General features: G+C 46.2%; 2 protein-coding genes and 1 long non-coding RNA gene across 15 annotated transcripts in view; 1 reads left to right on the top strand and 2 right to left on the bottom strand.

The window, feature by feature from the left end:
* The window catches only part of MACROH2A2 (macroH2A.2 histone), a 42,869-nt gene extending 42,164 nt beyond the window's left edge, over positions 1-705 (bottom strand). The window contains exon 1 of one of the 2 annotated variants that reach the window (XM_068140310.1): positions 586-705. The gene's annotated coding sequence lies outside the window, so the exon portion shown is untranslated. Of the gene's footprint in view, positions 1-443; positions 532-585 lie in introns of those variants that run through there. The other variant, XM_068140309.1, reaches the window with a different exon arrangement.
* On the top strand, positions 280-25,071 carry LOC137442071 (uncharacterized). Its single transcript, XR_010987576.1, has 3 exons — positions 280-357; positions 2,885-2,987; positions 24,431-25,071. It is a non-coding gene; the product is annotated as an uncharacterized lncRNA (long non-coding RNA).
* Positions 17,584-26,690, bottom strand: part of COL13A1 (collagen type XIII alpha 1 chain) — a 64,450-nt gene continuing 55,343 nt past the window's right edge. For 4 of the 12 annotated variants that reach the window (XM_068140302.1, XM_068140299.1, XM_068140304.1 and 1 more), the window contains 3 exons: positions 23,217-23,303; positions 18,951-18,989; positions 17,588-18,126 (listed from right to left, as the gene is read on the bottom strand). In XM_068140302.1, the coding sequence (XP_067996403.1) occupies positions 18,124-18,126; positions 18,951-18,989; positions 23,217-23,303 (129 nt within the window). In that variant the 3' untranslated portion in view covers positions 17,588-18,123. Of the gene's footprint in view, positions 18,127-18,950; positions 18,990-23,216; positions 23,304-26,690 lie in introns of all 12 variants that reach the window. The other 8 variants (XM_068140295.1, XM_068140296.1, XM_068140297.1 and 5 more) reach the window with 6 other exon arrangements.

The following is a 26,690-nucleotide window of genomic DNA, read 5'->3' as shown; positions in this document are numbered from 1 at the left end:
GCCTGCGAAAGGTGGCGGTGGCAGCGTGTCCCCGGAACGGGAAGCGCGGAGCGAGGGAAGGGACGGAACGGAACCAGCCGCGAACGACGAGCCGTAGTCGCGCGGGGCTCGCGCGCAGGCCTCGCGCTCCCCCCCACGCCCCCTTCCCCTGGGGCCGGCCCCGCGCGCTGCCGCCTCGCGCCCCAACCGTTGTCCGCGACCGTTCCGCCTCACAGACCCCTTCTTTCCCGCCCGCCCCCCCTCACCCTTCACCCCCCTTCCCCTCACGACGCCCCCCCCCCCCCCCCCCGGGGATGGCCGGTCCCTCCCGAGCGGCTGCGGAGAAAGAGGCAGCAGCAGCGACGGCGGGAGGAGGAGGTGGGTTGGGTGGCTGGGAGCAGTGAGAAGGAAAGGAGCGGGCCTCGCCGCGGCCCCGGAGTCCCCCGCGCCGTCGCTCCCCTCACCTGCCGGCGCCCGCGGCCGCCTCCTTCTTCTCTTCCCTCTATTTGCTTTTTCTGCCCTTCTTTTCCTCCTCTCCTTACTCCCCCTAGGTCCCCCTTCTCCTCTCCCCCCTCCCTTTCTGGCTCCCCCACCCCCCGCCCGCACCCTCGCTCCGCCTCAGCCGCCGGCTCTCCTCCCGTATTGTATGTTTCAATAGCGATGGCGGCGGCTTCTCTTGAGGGGGGGTGGAAGGGGTTTCCTCCCGCTCCGCATACCGCCTCTAGGAGGAGTCACTGCAGCCCGGGCCTGCAACAACCCCCCTCTCGCTGCCGCCCTCCCAGGCACCGCGCCGCTCCTCCTTGCCCGGGCCCCAGGGCCGCCGCTGCCTCCTTCCCATAGGCACCCCATCTCCGCCTTCTCCCTCTCTCCCCCACCCCACGCAGGCTCAGCAGAGAAAGGGCACCCCTGACCCCAGTCCCCAGGAGCTGCGGGGCTGGCGTCAGTGGGGAGCATAAAGGAAGAAAACCCGGCTCGCCATCCTTTCCCTGCTCACAGGATGGAGGAGTTTGGAGCCATGGAGGTTTCAAGGGAATCTCAGCTTGGGCCACGCTAGAGGACAGGTTTTGAGGTGTCCTCCGCCCACGCTGCCCGGTTTTTGTTCGGCAGGGAGCCGCCCATCACTACATCCCGTAGGCAAGGTGACCTGCGTATCTTAGTAGGGTGCATCGAATCCAAATGTTCCAGCATCCCCAAACTGGCTTAAAACGGCCGTAACAAAGGGTGCTGGCAGTTCTTTGTGTCTTGGAGCGTTTAAAGCCTTCGCAAGCTTTTCAACTCGGCCACGAGGGCTGCAAACTTCACTGGCTCGCTAAACGAAAGCCGAGTTTTTTCGTTCCCTCGCAGTTAGAGGGATTCAAGGGCTTGAGCTCTTATGATACGCAATAAGCGATTGTATTACAATTCTCAATGTGTGTCTGTTGGCAGCGCCAAATACGTGATCACAGACGGATGCAAACAGAAGAGTGCAGGGCAGAGACCAGCTGATCTCGGGGACATTTTTACATGAAATGTGGGTTATATTATTATTCCTGTGCAAACATCTTGCATCATTACACTGATTTCACCTGAAAGATATCTGAGGGCTATCATAATGCACTAGGAGTTGAGGATAGTATTAACCCAGACCTGCCCAACTCACCTGCAATGTGACTTTAGAAAGGTGGCTGAAAACAACAGAACAACAATAAAGAGGAATCCATCCTCAGCTCTGCCTTTGTTGCTGTAAAAAAAAATCTTCAGATTCACTGTCTTCCCAGAGTGTGATTTTAGCTCTGCCAAAGTAAACTTTGTGTCTGTGTAGAGTTAACAATTCATGGGGGGGGGGGGGGGGGGGGGGAGCAATGGGGTCTTCCTTTCGGGTTTTACTGGTTGTGGACTCCATCATCTCCCAAAGAAATAAGGTGGGAGTTGAGAATCTGGGGTTTCCTCAGCTGTTCTGTGACCCTGGGCAAAGCATTTTTACCATGGTAGCATTTTAACTGTCCCTAAAATAGAAGATCCCTTCCCTCTTTCTAAACAAGCCATTCAGTGAGTAAGTGATCTAAGGCATTTCTGTGGATTAATCCTTTGAGTCTGCTCTCATTCTTGCTTCTTTTTAAAAAGAAGGTAAAAATTCCTTGGAACCATAGAGGCAAAAAAATCAAGTGTATGAATTTGAATTGTGGTACATGTAAGGGGAAATATTACTTGCATCTTCCGTGTTGAAACTTTCAACTTACTAAAAAAAGGTATCTTTATAATTTTAAGTGTATTGAACCATCATGGGAGGGTGGGAGGAGTACAGAGAAGATTTTGTGCAATCAAAGCATAAAAATGAAAGTGTAGAACCCATGTGGAAAAGGAGGAAGAGCATTCAATTTTTTTTCTATTTCCAGGGACAAGTTATTGCATCCAATAATCCTGGATGCAGTACATGGCTTTGTAATTAAAAAAAAAGAATATCAAGCTGAGACAAAATAAGCATTGCAAATGTTTGAAAACATTCCCAGTTTGGTAAAGATTAACATCAAATAGCTGCTCTGTGATAACAAGACTAATGTGTAGGAGGTCTTTAAAAGGGGGGGGGGGGGAACCCTCTCTTCTACACAAACTTTCAACATTAGGACAACTCACTCTGTTTACAAAACATTTTTTTTTCTGTTTACACAAAACATTTTTCCATTCAGGCTGTTTTCAGCCTTAATGTTGTGGATTTCACATCCACCACTAGATACACACTCTTCAGATGGCTCAGGTGAAATAGAGTGATGTCAGGGTGGGGCTCCTCTTACATAGTACCATGTGGTCATCAAATGTCCCAGCCTCAAAAGAGGCTTACCACATCCAGTGAGTGCCAGGCTGCAGCCTCTTAAGGTTGCTGTTTTGTTCCCTGAAATAAGAATCTGAATTCCCTCTGTTTCTTTAGCACCTCCACCAGCTGGCTACCAGTTTTCACACTGGCACTAAGAGCAGGACGTCGGAGGAGTAGTCATATCCCTGAGCAAATCACTTCTGCTGCACTAGAGCAGGTATGACAGAAGGTATCTTCTGTTCTGCAGCTGGTTCCTGCTGTTTACATTATCTCTGGGCATTACAACCTGGGAAGAGTTTGTGTGTTCAAGAAAGGCACCAGCATGGAGTAAAGCTGGTTCCTTGGCTATGCAAGGAGTGGCCATCAACTCCCAAAGCATAATGCCTCCTGCAGCAGGATACTGAAGGAAGCAGGAGTGTTAGAGAAGTATAATGGAGGTCAAAGACCTGCATAGTATATCAGGGGGTTAAGACATAGAAGGCTTGAATTTTAATGCCATTTTCCCTGTCATTGTGACTTTTAATTGTCCCACTAGAAAGCAAGTTCCACTTCCGTATTTTCCTTAGTGGACATGGCTTGTCCTTAACCTAAACATTGACAGCATTATGTGTATGGTTTATCTGGAAGATTTTGACTTGCTTTGTGACACAAGAACAAACAAACTTTTAGTAGAGCAGACCACATCAAGGCAGCATTTGGACAGAGAGTTATCATACAGGAGTTGTTCTCCAGGGACTGTTCTTTGGGAACAGCCAGCTCCTTTAGAGCAGCTGAGCTGCATGGGGCTTTCTCTTCAGCTCAGAGTTTGCTGTCAAACACTGGCTGCAATAAAACAGTAGGTGAGATGAAGGATTGGCAGGCGAGTGTCTTTACAGATCCTGTCATGGAGAAGGTAACTGAAAGTCCAAGACATTTAGTCATATTAGCTGTAACTTTCAGCCATTTAGGTCTACTTAACCAGGAAGAATTGTTGCTAAGAAGTGTATTTCAGGACAAACATGTGCAATGCTGGATTAAGAGAGAGTCTCCCCAGTCAGCAGGAGCACAGTCTGCCCTCACTAGGTTGTGCAAAGCCCATCTGCCAGTTGACTTCCAAGTGCAAATACAATCTGTTCCTTTGTCAAAATAAACAACATCTCTATTGACAGAGCCTTCAGAGACTGCTGACTGCCTAACTGCAGCTCCTGGAGAAACAGCCTGTTTATGGCACTTTTACTTTTTGGACAGAAGCTGTTATATATCAAACATTGCAATGAATATTTCATAGCTTCAGAACCAAGAGAGGCAGCTTTACTCCTGCTTAGGCTGGCAGGCATCCAGGGTTGTCCTGGCAGTACGGTGGAGTCAGGCACTCTGAAAGCTCGCTCTTGTGGGCTCTACAGAATCCAGGGATTTTGTCAAATCAGTGTGAGTATTGTCTTCTCATTAGAATAACCTCATATGATCAAAGTTGATCTGTGTATATATTACAACAGCAGCTAACATGTAAGATATAATAACTGAGCTCTGCAAACTGTCTATATTTCTGTAATGACTTGACCTTGCCCCCACTCTTTGAGCCATTTTTTCAACCCTCCTTCACCCTCCGCACTGCTTAGGAGGTTATTACACTATTAGGTTTTGTGCAGTAAGCAGCCACAATAGTCCTGACCTTCTGGAGAACACTCTCACAGTAATATTTTTTAAATTAGATCATCCCATCTACTTCAGAATTAAACATTTGTGTGTGAGAGAGATTCTGAACAGTGTTTAAGATGTCTTCAAAAGCCACAGATTAGTTGAGACATAAGCAGTAATCAGAGAGGTCTTTTCCTGCCCAAGCAGCAAGTGATTCTAAACATTAAATGCTGCTTACTAGCTAAAAAACTATATTAAGAGTGGTTTCATCCTTATTTTAAAAGGAGTGGTTGAATCCTTTTTACTTAAACACATCAATGCATAAGTTGTTGTCTGGACTCAATTAGCAAGAATACTAATTTATTGCAAATATTTGAATGGCCATGTTTACTCACAATAATCCTGATTTATTTTTATCAAATGGAGATTGACAACTCTATCTTTCAGAATTGCAGAAGGTGCTATTTGTGTTCAGCTGAGGAATACACTGTAGGATTCCTCTCTACAGCTCAGAACTTATATATAGAACTGGGTAGAGCACAGGGAGAAGTGGTGTGGTGATCACAAGTATGGAATGGCTTCTCAAGGGGCAATACAAGAAGAGACACAGCTGATTCTCTTGGCTTGTAGCTCTGTGCCTCCAGAGGAACACAATTTTGACATTAAGTAGTAAAAAAATAAATAATAATAGTTCAGCTTCTGAGTTTGAGGAAAGCTGGCTGGATAATGCAATAAATTTGTGAGGGATGTATTTGGCCACAGATCAATATAATAACCAAGCCCTGTCAATCTACCAGGCAGAAAATCCTCCATCTCTGTATCCCATGTGAACTTCTTGAAACAAACTATTTGCAAAGTACCTGTTCTTTTCCTATAGCACAGACACATCCCAGCAGGTGTCTGGGGACTTTTGATGCCATTGTGTTTTGAGTATGGCATTTGCTTGTTGGAGGAGCAGAGATGCAGCACTGTGTCATTGACCATCAGGCCACTCAGCCACAGATCTCTCTCCAGATATGTACTGTAGGACACTTAGTGAACTGGCATCTAAAACTAAATCATATTTCACACTTCTCATGATGTTGCAAAGGAATTTTCTTGGTAGCTATGATCATTTTTTTCCTGTGTTAGTGAAGACATTTGTCCCTTTGCATTTACACCCTTTGGTACAGTTTAGACTTATGACACACATTTCCTTTGTCCTCTCTTGACATTCCTGGATGGAACCATTAAGCTCCCAAGTTCTTCTCAGAGAAACTTCACAGGACAGGTCAGCACTGCTTGTTTGTCTGATTTCTTGGTTGTTTCTCAGTTAGATTTAAAACAGTCCATTTACATTATTAATGTAACTATTTTCTCCTGCTAACTACAGAGCCCTCAGGGAAAATAAAAGTAAATCTCAAGCTGTGACCTATGAATAAGTGAAGATGCACTGAAATGAGCCTACCTTTGGGCCTCGTGTTTATCCGAGGCAGTGCTCAGCAAACATCTAAATCTTTGATTTATTGCACAAGTGTGGAATTTTACTGCTCTCCCAGGGTATAATGATATACATCCAGAAGCTATCACTTGTATAAAGCAAAGGTGACCTTAAAGCCTTAAGGAATGATAAAATGTTTCTAAAACATTCTCCTTTCCAAGTTACAGTATCACAGTATCACCAAGGTTGGAAGAGACCTCAAAGATCAAGTCCAACCTGTCACCACAGACCTCATGACTAAACCATGGCACCAAGGGCCACGTCCAAGCCCCTCTTGGACACCTCCAGGGATGGGGACTCCACCACCTCCCTGGGCAGCACATTCCAATGATGAACGACTCGCTCGGTGAAGAACTTTCTCCTCACCTCAAGTCTAGACCTCCCCTGGTGCAGCTTGAGACTGTGTCCTCTTGTTCTGGTGCTGGTTGCTAGAGAGAAGAGACCAACCCCTTCCTAGCTACAACCACCTTTCAGGGAGTTGTAGAGAGCAATGAGGTCACCCCTGAGCCTCCTTTTCTCCAGGCTAACCAACCCCAGCTCCCTCAGCCTCTCCTCACAGGGCTGTGCTTAATGCCTCTCCCCAGCCTTGTTGCCCTTCTCTGGACACATTCAAGTGTATTGATGTCCTCCTTAAACTGAGGGGCCCAGAACTGGACACAGGACTCCAGATGCAGCCTCACCAGGGCAGAGTAGAGAGGGAGGAGAACCTTTCTCTACCTACAGACCACAGCCCTTCTAATACACCCCAGAACAGCATTTGCCTTCTTGGCACAAGAGCATTCTGCCAGCTCATGGTCAATCTCCCATCCACTAGGACCCCCAGGTCATTTTCCCCTTCTCTGCTCTCCAACAGGTCAGTCCCCAAGCTACACTGATACCTGGAGTTGTTCTTTCCCAGGTGTGAGGCTCTGCACTTGCCTTGTTGAACTTCATTCAGTTCCTTCTTGCCCAGCTCTCCAGCCTGTCCATGTCTTCCTGAATGGCAGCACAACCTTCCAGTGTGTCAGCCACTCCACCCAGTTTGGTGTCAGCCAACTTGCTGACAGCACTCTCTGTTCCCTCATCCAGTTCATTGATGAATATATTAACCAGAACTGGTCCCAGTACTGACCCCTGAGGGACTCCATTAGATACAGGTCTCCAACTGCACTCCATCCCGTTGACCACAACTCCCTGACTTCTTTCCTTCAACCAGTTCCAAATCCACCTCACTATCTGATCATCCAGACCACAATTCCCCAGTTTAGCTGCAAGGATGCTGTGGGAGATGGTGTCAAATGCTTCACTCAAATTAAGATAGACCACTGCTCTACCATTGTCTATCCATGTTTTCAGATATCTAAAACTAGAGGAGGGGAATGTATCACTGCAGGGTGTAGCACAGTCATCATCATAGCTGCCATGACATTCACAACCAAAGGCACCTTCCCCCTTACTACCATGCCTTGCCAAAACCCAAGCTAACAGGCCAGATTCTGTTATCCCCACACCATCTGCCAAAGACTCAGTCATCTGATTTGTGGGGGTTTCCCTCCCATGCATCAGCAGTTCTTAGAAACTGAACAAACATTTTACTTCAGACAGGGTCCCTTAGCAAGTGCTGCTGACTTGGATTTGAAGCTAGATATACACCCTGTTGTTGATCCTCATGGTTCCAAGGAAAGCAGGACAACACACAAAGGTGATAATCATGGTCATTTCAGCATGGGCACAGCTGGAGAGCCAGTCTCTGCTTTCCTTTCTGGTTTGGGCTTTTTCAGTATCACTACTAAGGTTGGAAGAGACCTCAAAGATCGAGTCCAACGTGTCACCACAGACCTCGTGACTAGAGTAGGGAGGACACTACTGCCCACTGCAGCCTTGAACTCACGACCTTCCCATTAAGGCTCTTATGCACTACCCCTCTCCTTGTGCTTGCTCTCTGTTGTACAATGTGTGTAGCTTTGTGGTTTATGGCTGAGTAAGTCATGCTGTAAGAAAGAGCTCCAGTAAGGTTGCTCATCAGTGGGAGGACTCCCACACAGATTCCCCAGTGCCCGCTCATACAGCACAGCTGATGATGCTGCCACTAAGTGGGACTCTGTCCTCTATCCAGCTGTCCGTTTCCACAGCACTGGTGATAACAGCACTTTTGAGACTTCTGTCTGCCAAATCGGTTGAAACTTGCTCCCTAGTTCCATAGGTACCGGGGTGAGTGGTGAACAGCAGATGGCGTGAGCGCCTCAGGATGGTAACCTAAAAACCATCCCCAGATAGCAAGGTGAGCTGGAAGAGAATCTCTGATTTACGATCTGCATGAGCTGCCATTTACAAAAGACAGAGACTGTGTGTAAGTAAATTGGTGTTTTTATAAAAGGCAGAAGGAATTATGTACATCGTGTGTAACAAATGCAGGTTGTGCTGGAATATGTACAGCACCCAAATTAAAATAGAAACCTTTGTAAAGCACTGACACAAAGGAGTAAAGCTTCAACATAAGGCATAGGGAATTCAGACTCCTCTTGGAAAACAATGGACTAACACTTGAAATCCGGTGTTGCAATTCCCACTGCATAAACCATCCGGCCCAAGACCTTGTTCATTACCTCCTGGCTTTGGTTTTCCAGAAGTCCATTCCTCAAACTGACTTCCTCCTGAAGGAGGCCAAAGGATTTCAAATGGCAACATATAGCTCTTGGGTAGCAGTTTCCATCATAACACAAAACAGTACCTCTGAACAAGATGAGCACTGCTCTCTTTACCTGATAAAGGAATACTGGGTGATTGAACACACATTCATCTTTTACAAGAAGGCAGAATTGTCTTGAAAGTGCCTCAAAGATGGTAGCAGCTTTACAAAACTGAGCTTTACTTACTACTAAGCAGTGATCCAGCAAGTTAAGTGCCCTGCTAGTTTCCAACACAGGTTGGTGTCATGGAAGTCAGTGGATTAGTTAATGGACATGGGAAATAGCTAACTGAGGCACAAGTTTTGTTCTGACATGAACATTCCATAAGCTATTTTTCACTCATACAGATGGAAATCATTTAGCTGAATCCCCTTCCTTTTACATGTTAAGTGTTTAATCCTTTAGTGTCTCCCTAATGTTTTTCCACACTGAGAAAAGACTTGCCTAAAAACTTAACAGTGGAAATATTTCTAAAGAAAACCAAAGTCATTCCAATATTTCAATTCTGTTACGATCAGTAACTCTTTATGGCACAGCTCTCTCTGCCTTCCTAAACCATTGCTAGAAATGGTCAACATGCAATTCAGAATTTCCAGGATGAAAAGACAAAGCAAATCAGTGCTATCACTTTACCAAGGAAAAAGTGGAAAAGCAAGAGCTCATTTTGGCTGAAGAAGCTACTAGCGAGATTGAAAAGATTGTGGAAAAGAACAGCCCTTTGTTGTCCTCACTCTAGCAATTATTTAGTGCAGAGTTCTCTCAAAGGCCAAAACATGCCAAGTAGCTACACTACGTCAAAAGGAGTTGAAACATCTCAGAATCAGCCCAGTGACATTACTATTCCTGGTAACACAGAAGTATATTACAACACTTGCATTAATGCATGCCAAATAACAGTGGATAGTTAATACACAGGCTGAAGAGTTCAATACAAAAAGTGTAAAAAGTGTATTCAGATTTAAATGTCTCAATCAATCAGTGTTTAAAGAGAAACACAGTAACAATGCCCTGTCAAGACCTACTAATAACCCATCACTTGACTCCAGGTATATTAAATAGTGTACATTCTGTGCCACCAAAGAAAGAAAATAAGTGAAATCTCTTGTAAAAAAACCCAAACACATAAAACCAAAACAAAGTCAAGGAAACCAGCTATGTAACAACAACCAATTGCTTCAGAAATCATTCTCCTGCAGGGATGAGGTCAGTAAAGTTTGACTACTGTTGGCTGATGAGCAGAGGTGTGACAACAAATGTCTCAGTAGCAAAGAATTTGGTGTCCAAATTACAGAAAGATGAGAAGCAGGGGCAGTGCCAATGACACAAACATTCCAGGTGTGGGGAAGGTACATCAGGGAGATCTTTCATCTGTCCCTGTGAGGGCTCTGAATGCTAAGTAAGGAGTAGAGCAGGTTGCGTTGGCACCTTATTCCAGACCAGAAATGTGGCTTTAAAGCAGACCTTTTCATTATGCCCAAACACTGTGCTTTGGCTCACAGGACTAAAAGAGTCTCTGAACAGATGAAACTGAACCAGAAGGTGAGCTCCAGCAGCACACCTCATGTCCCAACCACTTATGGCACTGGTTCACTAACTTCACTAGGTCAAACTAGAGCAGTCAAAAATGAAGCCTCCTGAAACCAAACAGTTCTCTGGCAGGACCTGTTTTGTTCCTCAGACCTGCTTTTCCTCACACTGCACAAACTGGTAAGGTAGATGTGGTCTGTAACTGGGGCACTGTAAGTTGTGCCACTGTGACAGCCACAGGCTTTCCCTGTAAATCAGAAACTCCCTCCCACTAGTGTGCTGCTCAGCATCTGGAAGCAATTTTGCATCTTTTAACACTATGAGAAGGTTGTGCAGTCAGGCTACTCTACCCTGCCTCAAAGGGGTGCTCTCAGTCCTCCTTCAACTGGGGTGAGTGGGACACATGACAGTGACAGTGTTCTGCCCCAGTTTGCCCTGCCTTCAGGTGTAAAATGGTGAGAGACAAGAAGGAATAATAGAGAAATCCTGTAGATTACTTTATAGGAGTAAACAACCCAAAAGGGTTCAACTGCTTGGTCTGTGGCACTGTGGCTGGTGCGCAACACCAGGATAAATGCAAATCTTCGCAGGAGAGGAGAAGGGAAGATTTACTGAAGCAATATTCTGAATCCTTAGTGTGAGAAAACAATGGAATTATCACAAAATGGAATTTCACACTCCCAGCAACCCCCCACCAGAGACAATGGACTGACAAACCACACGCAACAGAAAGCAGGAATACAGAGTTCTGCTTCACAGGCTTCACAACCAGACCTCTCCTACCTACGATTGTTACCTCTAATCTGCTAAACTGTGTGACAGCACTTCAACAGCTACCTTTTGCAGCAAAAGGAAGTTCAGCAGGTTTTCTTATAAAAAAAGAAAATAAATCTGCAATATTCTGACTAATTCTGAGCCTGTTTAAAAAAAAAGAACAAATAAACAAGCAAGCCAAGAAACTCCTTAGAAAGCTACAAAGCTAAACTGGTCTGCTGCCCAGCATCCAAACAGTAGAAGCTTTACAGTTAGCTCCAAAAACTACCAACAGCCAGCTAAAAATCTTCATTTGTGTTTTGCCATGGTGGGTTTTGTCAGATCAAACTGTTTGACAGAGAAGGGGTACAGGAAGGCAGGGAGTATAGCAGGAAGGATAAATAGTGAGGAGGAAAATGATCAAAATGTGTCCAGCAGAGATTTTCTGGGAATGAAGAAAAGAAAGCAGCCATTTTGTCTGGGATGAAGACATCTGGAAGCAATTGGGACAAAAACAAGGGAATGGGAAAAAAACCAAACCTCCCCAAAGTGTTAAAGAAAGGGAGACCCTCATCCAGCAAAGCATTTGCACGTAGGCTCAGTGGGAAGCAACCCCTAGAGATAAGCTGGGTTTAGAGGAGGGAAAACAAAGCAAAAGACAACATTGCTTCAGTAGGTACCTACCAAGAGCTTGCTGCTTTCAAGAAAACCCCCTTCTTGCTGCTTCAAGAGCTTTTTAACTAAGCCTGAGATTTTGGGCTGCTGAAGAGGACACAGCAACCCTTGCCAGACTAACTGCTTTATGACAGACCACCTAAGATCAGAAGAGACCATTTCCAATCCACTGGTCCCTAACATAGCCCTTTTGAATTTGGTAGAGTTTTGGAGAGACCATTCTGTCTGGGAGAGGTCACTGGTACCTGGTCCCTAGGCATGGCCTGTGTGGATATGTTTTCCCCCACTAAAAACTGGTTTGCCTATGGAAAGCACCAGTCTGCTACTGCACTCAGGGAGAAGAAAAGACAAATCACACTAGGAATGTCCTTAGGACATTTGAGATGAGGAACTTCTACAAAACTTATTCCAAAAACCTGTTAAAACATACCTAGAAAAAAAACCAACAAAACAAAACACACAAGAAAACAGAAAAGAGCAAACAAATCACACCCAAAAATCACTGATAAAAAGAAAAGTAACATTATCAAACTATATATAGAATTGTTTCCATTTAAAAAAAGAAGATTAAAGCACACCCACTGCCTGCAGTTCTAGTCAGGTTCTTCCTCCTCCCCCCACAAAAAAGAGTAAAAATAACAAATACAAATACAATAAATTAACCCTTTCACCAGCACAGTTCTCAGCTGACACAATTTCTTCCCCTGCTACACTATTGACTGAATACAATCTGTTAGAAGGCTAAAGAGAAAACTGCAATTCTTCAGATGCAACTCCAAGCAGAACTTCCCCCCTCCCCCCCTCCTCTTTGCAGTCCTGGAGTTACTTTAGCAGAGGCTTTCCCTGCTCTGAGAGGAGGAGATGGGTGCTGGGTACAGGCATCCTGGTCAGAAGGTCAGGATTATTCCAGCTGAGCTGGCAGAGGGCATCTCAACAGAGGTTCTTGCCTTTGTGGGACTTGCTCTGGTTTTAAAGGCATTGCTTTGAACTTGAAATCAGTGCTTTCCTCTCTGAACTGTAAAAGCAATTGCTTATCATGTAGTTTTGCAGAATGATTTAGATCATATCGTCCATTAACTCTGATAACAATGGCCCTGATTCACCAGAGTACTTACACATGCAAATGGCATCATTTAGGCCAAGGGGAAGCACAGGCTCAAAGTAAAACATGTGTTTCAGTTCTTGGGACAGTGGGATTCTGAGGGCACTTGAAGTAGAAAGGTTCTGAGTCATGTTGGTAAAATATGTACTTAATCAATCTTAGGGGGTCAAAATAAATTGCTGTGGTGGAGACACACTATAGAGTCCATGTGAACGGACTTTAACCTTCAGCAGTGGGAGCGGAGTAAGGGATGCCAGATTTGCCTGGCAGTTGGTATGAAGTGTCCAGAGTTGTATATTCTGCCCTTCAGGCAGCTGGAGAATGTCCTCTGTGCCCCTTAGTACTTTGGCAAACTTCATTTCCCTTCAGTGAATATATTACAATGTGTAGCAGTGGAGTTTAAACCCCTGATCCTTATTTTCCATCTGGAAGCACATCTGTTGAGGGGTGCCCACATAAAGGGCTGTAACAGGCCAGCAGAATAATATTCCTGGAGGGCTCCAGACAAAATACATCCAGTGTGCATGGTGGAGACCAAAGCAGAAGCACAGGAAGCAAAGGAATTATTCAGTGAAACCAGATTTCCCCCCCGCCATTTTCCTCCTCTGCCAGGACTTCTAATGGCTTCAGAATCCAGTATGGTTTTCTCTTTTCAGCAAAAACAATGTAGGGGGATAAAAAAGAAAAGTAATTTCTTTATCATTTAACAGGAGAAGAAAGTTAGTGATGAAAAGGTTAAAGATGGAATCATCAGTGATATAGGTGGAAGTTCATCATCTGGTAACCAGAAAGAGTAGCAAACAGGTCTGTCATGTCCCCTCTGAGCAGCACTGTGAACTGAACCAGGGGGTTTCGCTGGTGTTCTACAGATAATTGTTCAAGGTCTTCTGTCTTGGATCAAAGAAACCCCCTCCGAAATACTGTCCACGTCTTGCACATGTTTGCACAGCAGCTGCTGGAAAATTAGCTTAATTCTTCATCTGAAGACTCTGACCACAATAATAGAATGAAGTGAAACTGACCAAAGAGAAAGGATATAAATGGTGTTGTTTTCAAGCCCTGCCGCTGACCTCTGGGAGTAAAGAGAAAGCAAAGCAGAAAGCGCTGGCAGGCGGAGCTCCCGCAGCCCCAGCAGGCAGCATCTGGGCCCAGACTCCTGGTGTGCAATGAAGAACTCTTCCCAAGCTCCAGGGAGGAAACTTGCAAAATCTTCAGGAAGGGCCGCCTTCTCCTTTCATTCTGCTGTCATTCCCCAGGCTTCTCTGCCCTTGGACTTGTCTCACTTTTTGGCTATCAGCCAGGGAGTCTGACCCTTGAAGTAGCAGACAAAGGGTTTCACATGAAAGAGGCCATGCAGAATTAAGTCAGCAGCAGTGACAACAGCCCAGTTACAGGTTTTAGTAGGGACAGATCTTGACACTAAACTGTACATTCAGTGTGGTGCAGGCCCAGCTTCTTCCATTTGGGTATTGAAATGCAAGGCACAGATATCTGGGCAGAGCAGCTGATGAGTAAAGCTCCACTGATTCACAACCTCTAATTTATCCCCAGCAGCTGAGAGCATTGTATCACCATCAGCAGCTGTAGGAACAGCAGCTTGGAGCAGTTCCCTAACCTTCTTCAGTTAAAAACAGCAGGCTGTGGACTGCAGTCACCACAGGGATGTTTTCCTGACCTTTATGACAGAAAAGCAGGTATCTCACACATACTTTGCCTCCAGTACTAGTCAGCTGTCTTGCACCTTCTATACTTTGGTGCAACTGCTGCCAATAATCCCAGTTCCTTGTCCTCTCTCTCGGTGTGCTATGCAAAGTGCTGTGTTTTCTCAGCAGCCAGATGCTTGGTGCTCAGGACTAATGCCCAACAGAGGCAAACCTTACAGAGGGGCACACTGGGGCTGTCACAATACCCACACATGCTAGGCACCAATGGCCTGCACTGGTATCACAGGCTGAGCTCACAAAAGCATTGAAGTGCCTGCTTCCAAGAGAAATGCATGGGGATTAGCTACCTCAGTGCCTTTGAGGATAAGATCTAAGAGCTCAGTTCTCAGCTGAAGTCTATCAGTCCCTTCTACCAGGATGCCAAAGAAGCTGCTGGCTTCCAAGTGAAAAGTAGAAGTTGAACAAATTTTGAAGTCAGTAGCCTCTCCTCCTAAATATGAGTCTCAGAAAGGTTTAAAAATGCTTTTTGCTGCATCAAACTCAGCTTTTTAAGGGTATACCAAAGGGAACATTGAACAAGTCTCAGGAGTACATGAGCTCTGCTGCACATAATATGCACCTTTAGAACCCAGCAGCTAACCTGAAGCCAAACCAATGCTATGGACAAAATTATCTGACAGAATGAAAGAGAAACAAGGAGTAAGGATGAGAGCATGGGCTGATACTCTCTGCGTGTGTCTGTGTTTTGCTGACAGAACCTGGCTGAGCCCTGTGGAGGCTATGGTACCAAATTTGTGTTTTGCATTGGTGTGTGTCAGGAGCATAACTGACAATAGAAGAATCATGCCAGGGCAAAGCTAGAAGCAAAGCAAACCTCTTTCTCTCTGCCCCTTTTACCCCCACCTCTTTGCTAAAGGAAGTCAGGTACTTCCAAGAGCTCTGGCAACTGCATTTCATTGTCCCCTGTGCCTCAGACTGAAGCCTTTTCTCTCACAAATACATCAGTTGAAAACCATCCCAAGAAACAAACCAGATACAGCATCACCTGGAGACTCTTTACATTTCAGTAGCAGTGTCAAGACAAGGTAACAGAGGCATGCTCTGTTTGCTGTTAGATCACACAAACCCACATGAAATCAGCCCCATGCAGTGCACTCACAAACAACAGCTATAGCACAAAACCACACTCCAGGCACCAAAGGCAGCAGGAGGCATTGGCAGGTTCCTCCAGGGAGCTACAAGTTTTTGAAGATTAACCATAACCGGCATTTATGGAAGAGACAGAGCATCCAAACTACATACCCTGTGGGCTGAGCACTCTGAGACCAGAGTAGAAACTCACTGCTGCTCCTCCTGCAACCTTCCAAAGCCAGGGCACCATCAGTATAGCAGGTTGGGTCTTTAGTAACTGGCTTCAAAGGTGTGTTGTTACACCCCCAGAGCTCTGGGGCACTCCTTTAAATAAGGCCCTTTCCATTTAGCTATGATTCCCAGCTGCAAAGCCTTGTCACAGGGGGCTGGGTCTTTTCTTAATGAGATGTTACTGAGAAAACAAGCAAGAGTCCCTTGCTGCTCTGTGTTTCATTTTCTTTCTGTTCTATTTCTACTCCAGCACCCCGAGCATCTCATGAAAACATCACATGTAGAAATGTTTCATCCAAAGGACAATGTTGGCACAAGAAGAAATGGTAGTAAATACTGTGGATTGGGTTAGGGTGGAAGTGGCAAGGAGTTTCCTAACTGCAATAGCAATCTGAGCTGGGAAGAGCCTGTGGGCCAGGAAGGTGGGGGACACTGTGTGGTAGAAACCTCACTGCTTTTTAGATGAAGAGTCAGTAAATGTCTGAAAGGGTGAGGTGACAAATAGGTTTCAACAGTCAAGGGCTGGTCTCAGTTCTGTTGTTCTGTGTACAACAGAATCACATCTCTTCACTCTGCCATTTTACCCTGATGGTGCTAAAGGCTGTATGGAAACAGCTGGGGAAAAAACAAACATTTAATAGCTTATAAAGAGATGAATAACTGAGTATAGGAGATGGTGGTGACCACTTCAGCTGGCAGAGCTGTAAGCCAGGAGAAGCCCACGATCCAAGTGGTATAAACTACACAGTGATGCTGTGGGAGAGGGCACTGACCTCCTCCTGTAGCAGCACCATCGAGCAAAGAGCAGGACTTGAGTGGAGCAGTCTAACTAATGAATTGCCACTTGTGTTTCTCTCTTGGGAGCTTTAAACAGCTTCTCCCTGCCCTCTGAAAATGTGGGGCTGCAAACTGTCTTTCCCCTTTCACAAAGGACCAAGGGAGCAGATTGAGGCTTCCACTGCTTTGCTCATTTTCTAAGGAAAGAATATTGTGATGTCCACTTTAGCCTGACTGTAATTTTTCTCAAAGGGTAGTTTAGACTCGAGACAGTAACAAAGGTAGGTCAAGAAGGATAATTAAGAGGTGCATATGCAAATGGTAATGACACACTCCACAAATTAGCATGCGACCTTTGGTTAACATTTCAAAAAGCCACATGGATTGATTTCTCTAATAAATGTTCATTAGGACCTCGTTGAGGCACTCTGCCATATGCTTAATTCTAAATGAGGCTTTAATTAAACTACTTGCAGGCCTACAATTTAGAAAGGTGTTAGAATTTCTTGCCATTCAGGGCTTGTTGTCAGGAAGGTTATTCCAGCTCATGGGAGTTGCTGGGTTTTATTTGTACCTATTTCCAACTCGTTGGAGCTGCTCAGCTCTTGCAAGAGGCTAAAAGAGTCTCTTTGTACTTGCCAGCCTTCTCCTGGAGGTTTAGCTGCTTCTGTATGGCCAAGGAGCAGCCTTGAGAGGAGCTGTTGGAAGCTGCTCTTGGCTGTCAGAATCTATCACAGTATCACAGTATAACTAAGGTTGGAAGAGACCTCAAGGATCATCAAGTCCAACCTATCACCACAGACCTCATGACTAGACCATGGCACCGAGGGCCACATCCAATCTCCTCTTGAACACCTCCAGGGACGGGGACTCCACCACCTCCCTGGGCAGCACATTCCAATGACAAACGACTCGCTCGGTGAAGAACTTTCTCCTCACCTCGAGTCTAAACCTCCCCTGGTGCAGCTTGAGACTGTGTCCCCTTGTTCTGGTGCTGATTGCCTGGGAGAAGAGACCAACCCCTTCCCGGCTACAACCACCTTTCAGGTAGTTGTAGAGGGCAATGAGGTCACCCCTGAGCCTCCTCTTCTCCAGGCTAAACAATCCCAGCTCCCTCAGCCTCTCCTCACAGGGCTGTGCTCAAGGCCTCTCCCCAGCCTTGTTGCCCTTCTCTGGACACGTTCAAGTGTCTCGATGTCCTTCTTAAACTGAGGGGCCCAGAACTGGACACTAATCAAGGAGCAGCCCTTGTCTGGTGATTATTAGTCATGCCATCTCTGCGTTCCCAGCGCTCAGCAGCTACTGTCAGGTTTTCCAGCAACACCTTCATTTCACTTTAATAAAACATACATAATGACTTGAAATATTGGGGAACGATTCCAGCTCTGAAAATGAAAATGACCTTTGAATCTATACAGGGCAGTTCCTCTGGGCACTTGCAATGCAATAATTTATTAAGTTCCTATATCCATCATGTGTGCACAAATGTCATGTAAATATTACAGCTGTACTCCATGACAAGGTAAAGCATAATGCAGACACAGAATTATACTGAGGACTGACAAAGAGGGAAGAAGGGACATCTAGTATTTTCTGTACAAAAAAAAAATATGCAGCTTTTTGATAGTTTGTAAAAAGGCATAACTTTGGGCATTTCAGAGAACATTGTATAAAAATAAATATTCTATGTACAGTAACACACAGAGGCCAGTCCAGGGTTAGAATCATCACTGCAAAAGAAAACATAGATGTGTGTTAGCGACCGGTCACCAACAGTTAGTGGCAGCTCAGCAGGGGAAAGGACCACTTCATGGGATGGAAGGACAGTGGGACAGTGTTAAGGAAGCTGGCTCTGGGGGCTCCAGGAAGAAAAAGTATGGTGCTGGATCTCAGCAAAGATCTTTTCACTCCCTTAGGCAGTGAGGGTGGAGGGTTGATCTGGGCTGACTTCACCTCCACTTTTTTCCCACCTCAGCGGCCTGAGTGCTTAGCACTTAGGCACACAGCAGGTACGGAAGGTAGGCTAGACCCTGCAAAGTGGTGTAAGGGCCTATGGGACCTGTCCTGCACTGCAGCCCAGATACCAGGCCACCCCTCAGTGAGAGCACTGGCAGGCCTGGTGCCAAGAGCCCAGCAAAGGCGTGCAAGGCACCAAACTGCACCTTGTGTGCTCTGCTAAAAGCAAGCTGTGAACCTCTGCCCTGCCCCACCAGCCTCCCCAGGCACCTGGGTTAGCTGGGGCATGTCAGCTCCCAGCCTCTGCAAACAGAGCTGGCTAGGTGGAAATCTAGTCTCTGTGAAAGTATTAGAGGACTTCAAGGCCATGCAGCCCAGAGGCCACAGGCACAATTCCTTCCTTATTAGCCCATGAAGCTAAACTACATTTTATGAACAAGGGAGAGTTTTGCTTGCTGCTTTTTGGGGTTATGGTCCTGGAGATCCCATCCATGCCTCCATAGCTCTTTTGTTCTTTGCCAGACTCATACAAAATCAGCAGCAGGACCTGCAGCAATGCCAGTTCAGCACAGGCACAGCATTCCCAGGACTATTTTACCTTATTCCAGCAGCCTTGAACTGGAAGGCCATCTTCCCCCTGAAAAACAGATGGATGAAATAGCAGTTTAGGACACAGAAAATAGTACAGAGATTGAGGAAAGAAGATTTGTGTTAAACTCTTACAGCTGCAACAAACAGTCTGAACCAGGGTTGGAGGAATAGTCTGAAAGATATTCCTCATCCCTTGGGGTGACCCATACTTCTGGCTGATGTAACCAGTGGAGCTTGAAGCAAGGCCTGGGGCTGAAGAGGGGGTTTGCCTGCAGGCCATGAACACAAGGTCCATAGGCTTGTTCTCATTCCTCACTGAGGAAGGTGCTTAGCCAGACTTCCCTAAAGGAAGCAGAGAACACAGAAGGTCTGCTGCCCAGCCAGAAAAATACCGCAGGAAGTTGGCGGTGGAAAGCATGAGATGGCTGGGTCTGTGTCCTCAGGCTTGAATCTGTAACACTGAGGATGTAGGCAAACTCCAGAGGCAGCACTAACCTTGGGTCCTAAGAAGGTGAAAAAAACAAAATGGAAACCCCCCACCATTCCCTCTCTGCCCTGTCAGTTAAAGGCCTTGCTTTATCATGTGAGAGACTGCCCAGCTGTTCTCTCTTGCCTCTGGGAAGATCCTGCTCCACGGAAATTAGGAAGGCAAGCAGCTAGGCAGACTCTGTTGGTTGAGGATGTCTCAGATGACTCCTTAAGAGAGGACTCTTGCCTCCAAAAAGTGGAATTTCTGCAAAGATCCCCCAGCACTTGTGCAGCCCTGAAGTCTTGGGCTACACATCCTATGGTGGGCATGTGGCTACTTTATTTGTGGATACATTCGGGGCTGAGACTACGTGGTTGGGAAATGCTTTTGTGAATTGCTGCCTTTAGTTTCATCTTGGCATGGCCCTGCTTGATGTCAGTCAGTGATTGAATGCTCTTGAGCAGGAGGTAGTCAGAGGTAAAGAGCTACAGCTCTGATATGGGAAGTTCAGTACTTGTGCTGTGTGTTGGGGGGGATTCATGGGCTGTTGCTGTCCCCCAGGAGAACTCAGGAGCAGGGAATGAGCTTGCACAATGCATGATGCAGGCACCTCTCTTCCTTCACATGACTCGGGTCTCAATTCTCCAGCTACTGCATGAGGAGCCTCCCAGTGGAGAAGGGGAAAGGGAGAAACCCCAAAGAGAACAGCAGATGCACAGCAGTATATTGAGACATAAACTGACGTTGGAGGGAGGGACGGAGTGAATGTTGCCACAATGCTACAACCATATTGCTTTTCAAACGCAGTTTTTAGGTGGTGGTCTCCTTGTGACAGTCCCTCCCGCTCCCCCCCCCTACCTGGAAACCCTGGGTTTGGGGTGAATTACTGGGTAAACTGTGGTGCTCCCATTGGTACACTGGTGGTAGTAGGAGTGACTGGTGTAATGCATGGCAGAAGGAGATTGGGGGGGTTAGGTGTATGAAGGAATGGGAGGCCAGGGAGCTGCAGCTTAGGGATCAAGGGAAGCCCAGGGTCACAAGGAAGTGTTTGTTGCAGGTGACTTTGCCAGGAATGGAAACACAACATGCTTAGTAGTACTGAGCGTTAGTTCATGGCCTCCACAAGCTGCACACATGGATTTGTCAGCTGGGTGCTAAGCTTTTAAAGTAGCTGGATCAAAAAACCATGCTTATTCACATTCCCAAGCTAGCTTGCATGCCAGAACACTCACTATATATATTTAAAAAGCATCTATAGATCAGCAGATTTTCTGGCAACTATTCCTTAACAAAAGTCAGCATGAAAAGAAGTGTAGGTGCTAACATGTCCATGAGGGGCGAATCCTAACCAAGAGCAGAGACAAAGAAAGGTGAAATCTGCCAGGGCAGTGGTGAATCCTTGTGCCTGCAAAAGCATGTGCCTTATTCAGCCAAAACTTATTGCCTAGAATCCTGGCATTTATCAGTGAGAGATGATAGACATGGTTCAATGTCTTTTATCCTCTGGGGACTTGTTCTGAGCAGGTGTGATTTCACCTGTGGGATTGGCAGAAAAATTCAGTGCTGTAACTCAGGATTTGTGACTGAGACTTTGCAAGTGGTCAGCATTACAGTCACAGCCCAGAGAGACAATGGCAGTGCCCAAAGGACGAAGTGTTGGAAGGGAGAATGATGTTGGCTCATCACAAAAGCCAAATAGCAAGGGCTTGATTTTAAGGGCAATTCCAGGGCTAGTTTCCTGAGGAAACCAAGAAAGCCTTCCAAACTAAATATGGGGTTTATTGTTGGGTTATTCTTGGGACACATTTTTTTCCAGGTAGTTGAACTAATTGATATCCCATCGTAAGTGGCATCAAACACCTTTAAGTGAACATAAAGCTTGGAATGACCATCCCCAAGCAAAGAAACTCATGCCAAAAGGTCAGCAGAGTGCAAGTTCCAGTATACTGGGGAGTTGTTGAAACTGCTGTGAGGAGCAAAAACCTCCCCTGAGTGCTGCACCTCCAGAAGATCTCAGAGTAAATTAATAGATTGGTGACTTCTAATAGGCTCCTTAGAATTTAGTTGAGATTAAGTGCTCCTACAATAATTGGGTTAAATGAGGCCCTAGCACAATAATAATCCTTTGATACTTGAATATGATGGATATCAGGAAACAGGCAGTTTCACAATCAAGCTTCTTGGATGCTAGAGTACCATTTGGACTTCTGGGGGTAGTCACAAATAGGAGTTATCTAGTAGGACTTGAGGGAAATGTGTCCAGTCAATACGTTTCACATGTGCTTGCTAAGAGGATGACATTTTTTGCAGTCATCTTAATGTATATGGTGACTGAGTAAACACCAAACAGTGTCAGACTGTGCTGGCCACACCTGAGCACTTCAAACCAGAGTTAATGAAGGACACAAGCATTGCAAGTCCTTGCTAGAAAGCCAAGCCAGTGCAGAGGCAGGTTTCAAACAGCTCTAAAAGTCAAGGCAAAGGAAGAACTGAAGCTGTAAATCAATCCTCATTCCCAATACATTTTTTTCCATGCCACAAGCAATGCTGCCAGCAGCTGTGAATGGTGGGGTGAAGGGAAGGGCCTGTTTCTGACCACAGCACTGTGAAGCAGGTGGGATGGAGGCAGGTAAAGAGGTGTAATGGTTTTGGAATTGCCAGGTGTTTCTAGGGCATTGCCAGGTGTTTCTAGGGCATTGCCAGGTGTTTCTAGGCCATGCAGCTGTTTGAAGGTTCCAGAAAACAGCACCCAAGACAGATAAAGCAAACGAGCATGCAGGAAGGGAAGGTAGGCCATACCAATGGGCATGGGGCATCCAGGCCGTCCAGCCCAGGTAACCCCGGCTCACCCTTCTCGCCTTTAAAACCTCGGAGACCCTGTTTATGAAATCAACCACTATCATTATTTCAGTCAGTGCCAGCCACCTCCATGGCACGGCAGGAGAGGCCAAGCCCCACCAGGGCTGCTGCAGGGCACTCTGCTGCATACCCAGAGCATGTGTGGCTGGGGCTTCAGTTCTGGTTTTGTCTACATAATCAACTGCTGCTTTCCTCTCTGGGTTTCTGTGATCTGAGTCAAGAGATACCTCTCTGAGTTATATCTCAGAAGCTGGGAATGGTGTTTCCTCCATCTTGGAAGCATCCATTCTCTCTGTCCTCGCTAGGAAACCCAGCAGCTGTATTTCTAGGTGCATGATCCAGAAGTACTCCAGGGATTTATGACAGTACTGCAGAGATTTTCAGCAGTTTGCTGTAGTGTGTGAGTTTAGATGAAAACGGATACATATTCCTATATTTATTCATTTGTCTAGATGTATAGACAATATACTTTGACAGAAACCTATTCCATTTAGAACAGCAGAGATGTGTTTTCCCTCTGGGTAGTGCAGCTCGAGTGCCCTGTGTTGCTCTCAGTTGGTCACACCAGCTGGCTGTCGTTTCAAGGAAAGAAAAACAGCAGCTAGGTTTTACCATCACATAGACATGGTGCGGTTAAACATCTCCAGAGAACCGGCAGCAAAAGAGACACAGGGCTCTGTCCACAAAGGAGAAAGCCCTGGGCCCAAACCTTTGTGATCTCTGGAAGAGGAAGGAATGTAACCATGGTCACTCCCCAGCCCGATTGCTCAAAGGATTGGTCGTTCCCCACTGAAGGAAGCAGCTTTGCCATAGGCTGCAGTGGGAACCAGGCTGGGCCTTAGCTGAGCGTTGTGCTTTTGTCAAGACCACTGTGTTAGCATTTCCTTCTTTCTTCCTCATCAATACATCTTAAAACACAAATTCATTGCATGAAACAGAACATACCAACGGACAGGGTGCATCTAATCCAGGCGCTCCTTGGTCTCCCTTATCCCCTTTAGACCCTCTAGAGCCTTTCTTGCCCCTCTCCCCCTGCAAATAATAGTTTAGTCCAAGAAAGAGAGAGAGAAAAAAAGGGAAGGGAAAAAAAAAGGGGAAGATAAAAAAAATACACAAAAACAACCTTTAGGATCATCCATTTCAAACAGATGTCAGCAATAGTTTAAAAAAGGCTAAACAGTTGGGACACATTTTGTAGGACATCACCCTTTGAGATGTTAAGTGAAAAACATGGTATGGAGCTACTAACCGTCACTTGGCTGCACAAGAACACTGGCCACTGCTAAAACGCCATCCTGGCAGACTGCGAGGACTCTGCACCAAAGGCATCACTTTATGGACAGGCCTACAGCCAGCACTCCTCCATCATACCAGCCTTAGGAGGCTGCTTCTCAGGGCTGCCTGTACATTCAGAGAGGCACCTGCTGGGAACTGGCAGAACCTAAACCCACAGGATGGGAAAACCCCCCTGTGACCAGCAGCACGTTACTGCAGCTCTACATCCAGCCACCTGGGAAGGTCCTTACTCTGCCACAGGAGCTCCAGAGCCCATCTGGCACCTCAGATGACAGGACCTGCTGCTGATCTCAGGCAGGTTCCTTTCCTGCTGTGGCAGGAAGGCACTACTGGCACAGAAACCCTGTATCAGTTGCACTCTTTTTACCACTCTGAATTCTCATTCTTAAGGAAATCCTCACTCATGGGAGTGTTTTAGAAGGTGTTTGCTAGCTTTCCCTTAGAAGCTGAGGGTTGGTTTTCTGAAGGGGGTGGATTTGGATGTTTGTTGTTTATGTGTTGGTTTCCTGGAGGGGGATTGGGGAGGTGTTTTGTACTTTAAGATGTAAAATTACTTCTATGTGCTAAAGCAGCAAAGCTTTAACTTGAAGTGTCCTTACCTGAGTCTTACAGCAGTTGGTGCACTGGGGTGTGTCAGCATTGCTAAGTAGCAAAGAGGCTGAGAAGGAAGGAAGCCCCCAGGCCCAACAACCTGCACAGCCTGGTTGTGCTTTGGGATGCTCCAAGTAGTGCTCCCCCACAAAACTCCACCAGGCATGGGACCAGCCCTAAGCACCAACGGGTCCCTGGCCCTCTTTGATTTTGCAGCACAGGCTCCAGGAAGGTGTCATTCTCACAACAGTGATACTACAATTTCTCTACAGGCTCCAGGTTGAGTTATACCAGAGCCAAGGAAGGCAAGAAACAAACTAAGAAAATCACACCCCAAGAGGAGGCTTTTTCTCTTGTGAAGGGGCAGCCTGAGCTCAACAAAAGCCAGCCACAAAAGTGGCTGAGGGAACGACTCCTCACCAAGGGAGGATCCATCCCCTCAGCAGCAGGTCAGCCAAAGCAGGGTCTGATGTGGGTATTTGCCAGTAGCATCTCTAGCAAATCTTTCTGTATAACAGAGGAAAATCTTAAGGCTGCTGAGCATGAAACAGGGAAGGGGCTGCTGTGCAGGGAATTGAATTTAGGGTTCTTGTGGGCATGGTTAAAGGAATTAAGGGATAAAATCAGCACAGGATGCTGCTGCTTCTTTAATAAAACAAACAAAAAAAGTGTTAAACTCAAAGCTGGCAAGAGAAATGGATGGGAGAGGAGAGGCAGTGAGGAGTCACCCAGAACCAAGCACTGCAACAGAGAGGATAATCCAGGAAAATGCGGCATGGGTTGCTCTGGAGGAAGGAGGAAGGAACCAGGAAGAAAGGCGGAAGAGGAGGAAGGGATAAAGGGGACAAAGGTGGACCTGTAGGAGCGAGGAAGACATACACACAAGATAAAAAACACAGGCATTAAAAGAACAGTGAAGATGTTGGCTTGGTAACACCAGTGCAGGGTTGACACTTTTTCAGCTGGATTACTTGGAGGGCCATCAGTTCCCATTGCTATGGCACTGTCTCTGCTGGTCTCCAGGCCCAGCAATGCTGATCTCCCACTTGGAACAAAGGGCAGCAGGAGCATCTGTGGGATCTGAAAAGCACTGCTCAGCCTAAACAGAGAGGAGGCAGGCAAACTATCTGGGAGCTTAACAAAGCAGGTCTTCATCTGTAATGTGCTCAGGACTGAAAATCTTAAACTGCTGTGCAGATTGCTGCTGTCTAAAAGACAGAGGCATTGCAAATGGGCACATCTGCTGCTGCCAGAGAGGTGGGTGCTGCATCCCAGCCCCTGCAGAGCCAGTCAGAAGTGGAGTGCTGCCCTCCCTATCTCACTTCACAGCTTTCTTCTCACTCATTTTCAAGTCTCCTGGCTGAATTGCTGCCAAAGGTTCTCCAGCACTTGGGAGAGACTTTCCCACACTTTTGAGGAGGTCTCTGATGCAGAAGCTGTGTCCCACTGCAGGGCAGACCTAGTCCTCTGCTGGGGATATGGGGCTGCAGGGCAAGTCCTGAGGAGCCAGCACTGCCTCCAGTTCTGCTAAATGGTACTGGTCAGATGTCACTAATGAATTCAGACAAAGCAGCTCTGCAAAGCTGCAGTTTCTCCCAGCTTTCATTTGCTTTTCTATGAGAGAGCTCAGAGAAATCCTATCTACAGCTTTTTTAAAGTAAAACACCCAATTTAAAAACCAGCTGAAAAAGTCTAGGAATTCTGTGAGAGCTATTTTTTTTTTTGTTTAGAAGCCACACAAACAAAACAAAACACATCTCAGTGAAGGAGGAGTTAAGAAGCAAAGCCCAAAATGCAATGATTAAAAAAGGGGAGAACTTTGGAGCTCCCATGAAACTTGGACCTAATTTAAGATGCCAGTTAGCTACTGCTTTCCAAAACTGCCCACTCTGTGCAGAGTGAGGCAAGAGATCCTTTGCAGACCAAGGACAGAGAACATCCACTAAGTATCAAAAGCAAATTCATATAAGAAAATCACCACACAGGCACATGCACTACAAAACTTTACACTTCTAGATCAACTTAGGTGATACCAGAGGCCTCGGGAAGGGAAGGTGTGTGACTGTGTGTGAGCACAGGCATAAGGACAGAGATGTGTGCACTGCACTGAACTGCCTGCCATGTTTATACCACTGTAATCATACAAGGACTCTCATCCAGAAGTCATTGCTATTTCTAAACATAAATGATACTCAACTACAGATCCCAACTGCTCTTAGCAAAAGAAATCCCTTGTATTGGGGAAAACCTGATGAACAAGAAGCAAGCTTCTCAATATGCACTTTTTAGTAACCTTTATCTTTCCATAACACAGAAAAGCAGTCATGCACACTACTGGCTTTGACCCAAATCTTCTCCATCACATCCATTCAGGATAACACCTGAGGAGATTTCATGTCTGGCTCTTTAAGGTAGGCAAACTTCATTTTTCTTTCCCCAATTTCCACCTTCCTAATTCTCTGGAGGACCATTTGCTAAAGGGCAACCTTCTTTTCTTGTGCTTCAGGGGGAAATTACAAGTAAATAATGAGA

This window comes from Melanerpes formicivorus, unplaced genomic scaffold, assembly GCF_026170545.1.
Source record: "Melanerpes formicivorus ecotype bairdi unplaced genomic scaffold, bMelFor1.0.p_v2 SCAF_6, whole genome shotgun sequence".
NCBI classification, from domain to species: Eukaryota; Metazoa; Chordata; class Aves; order Piciformes; family Picidae; genus Melanerpes; species Melanerpes formicivorus.
Note: the sequence above shows the minus strand (reverse complement) of the source record. Positions and strands in the feature narration are given on the sequence as shown.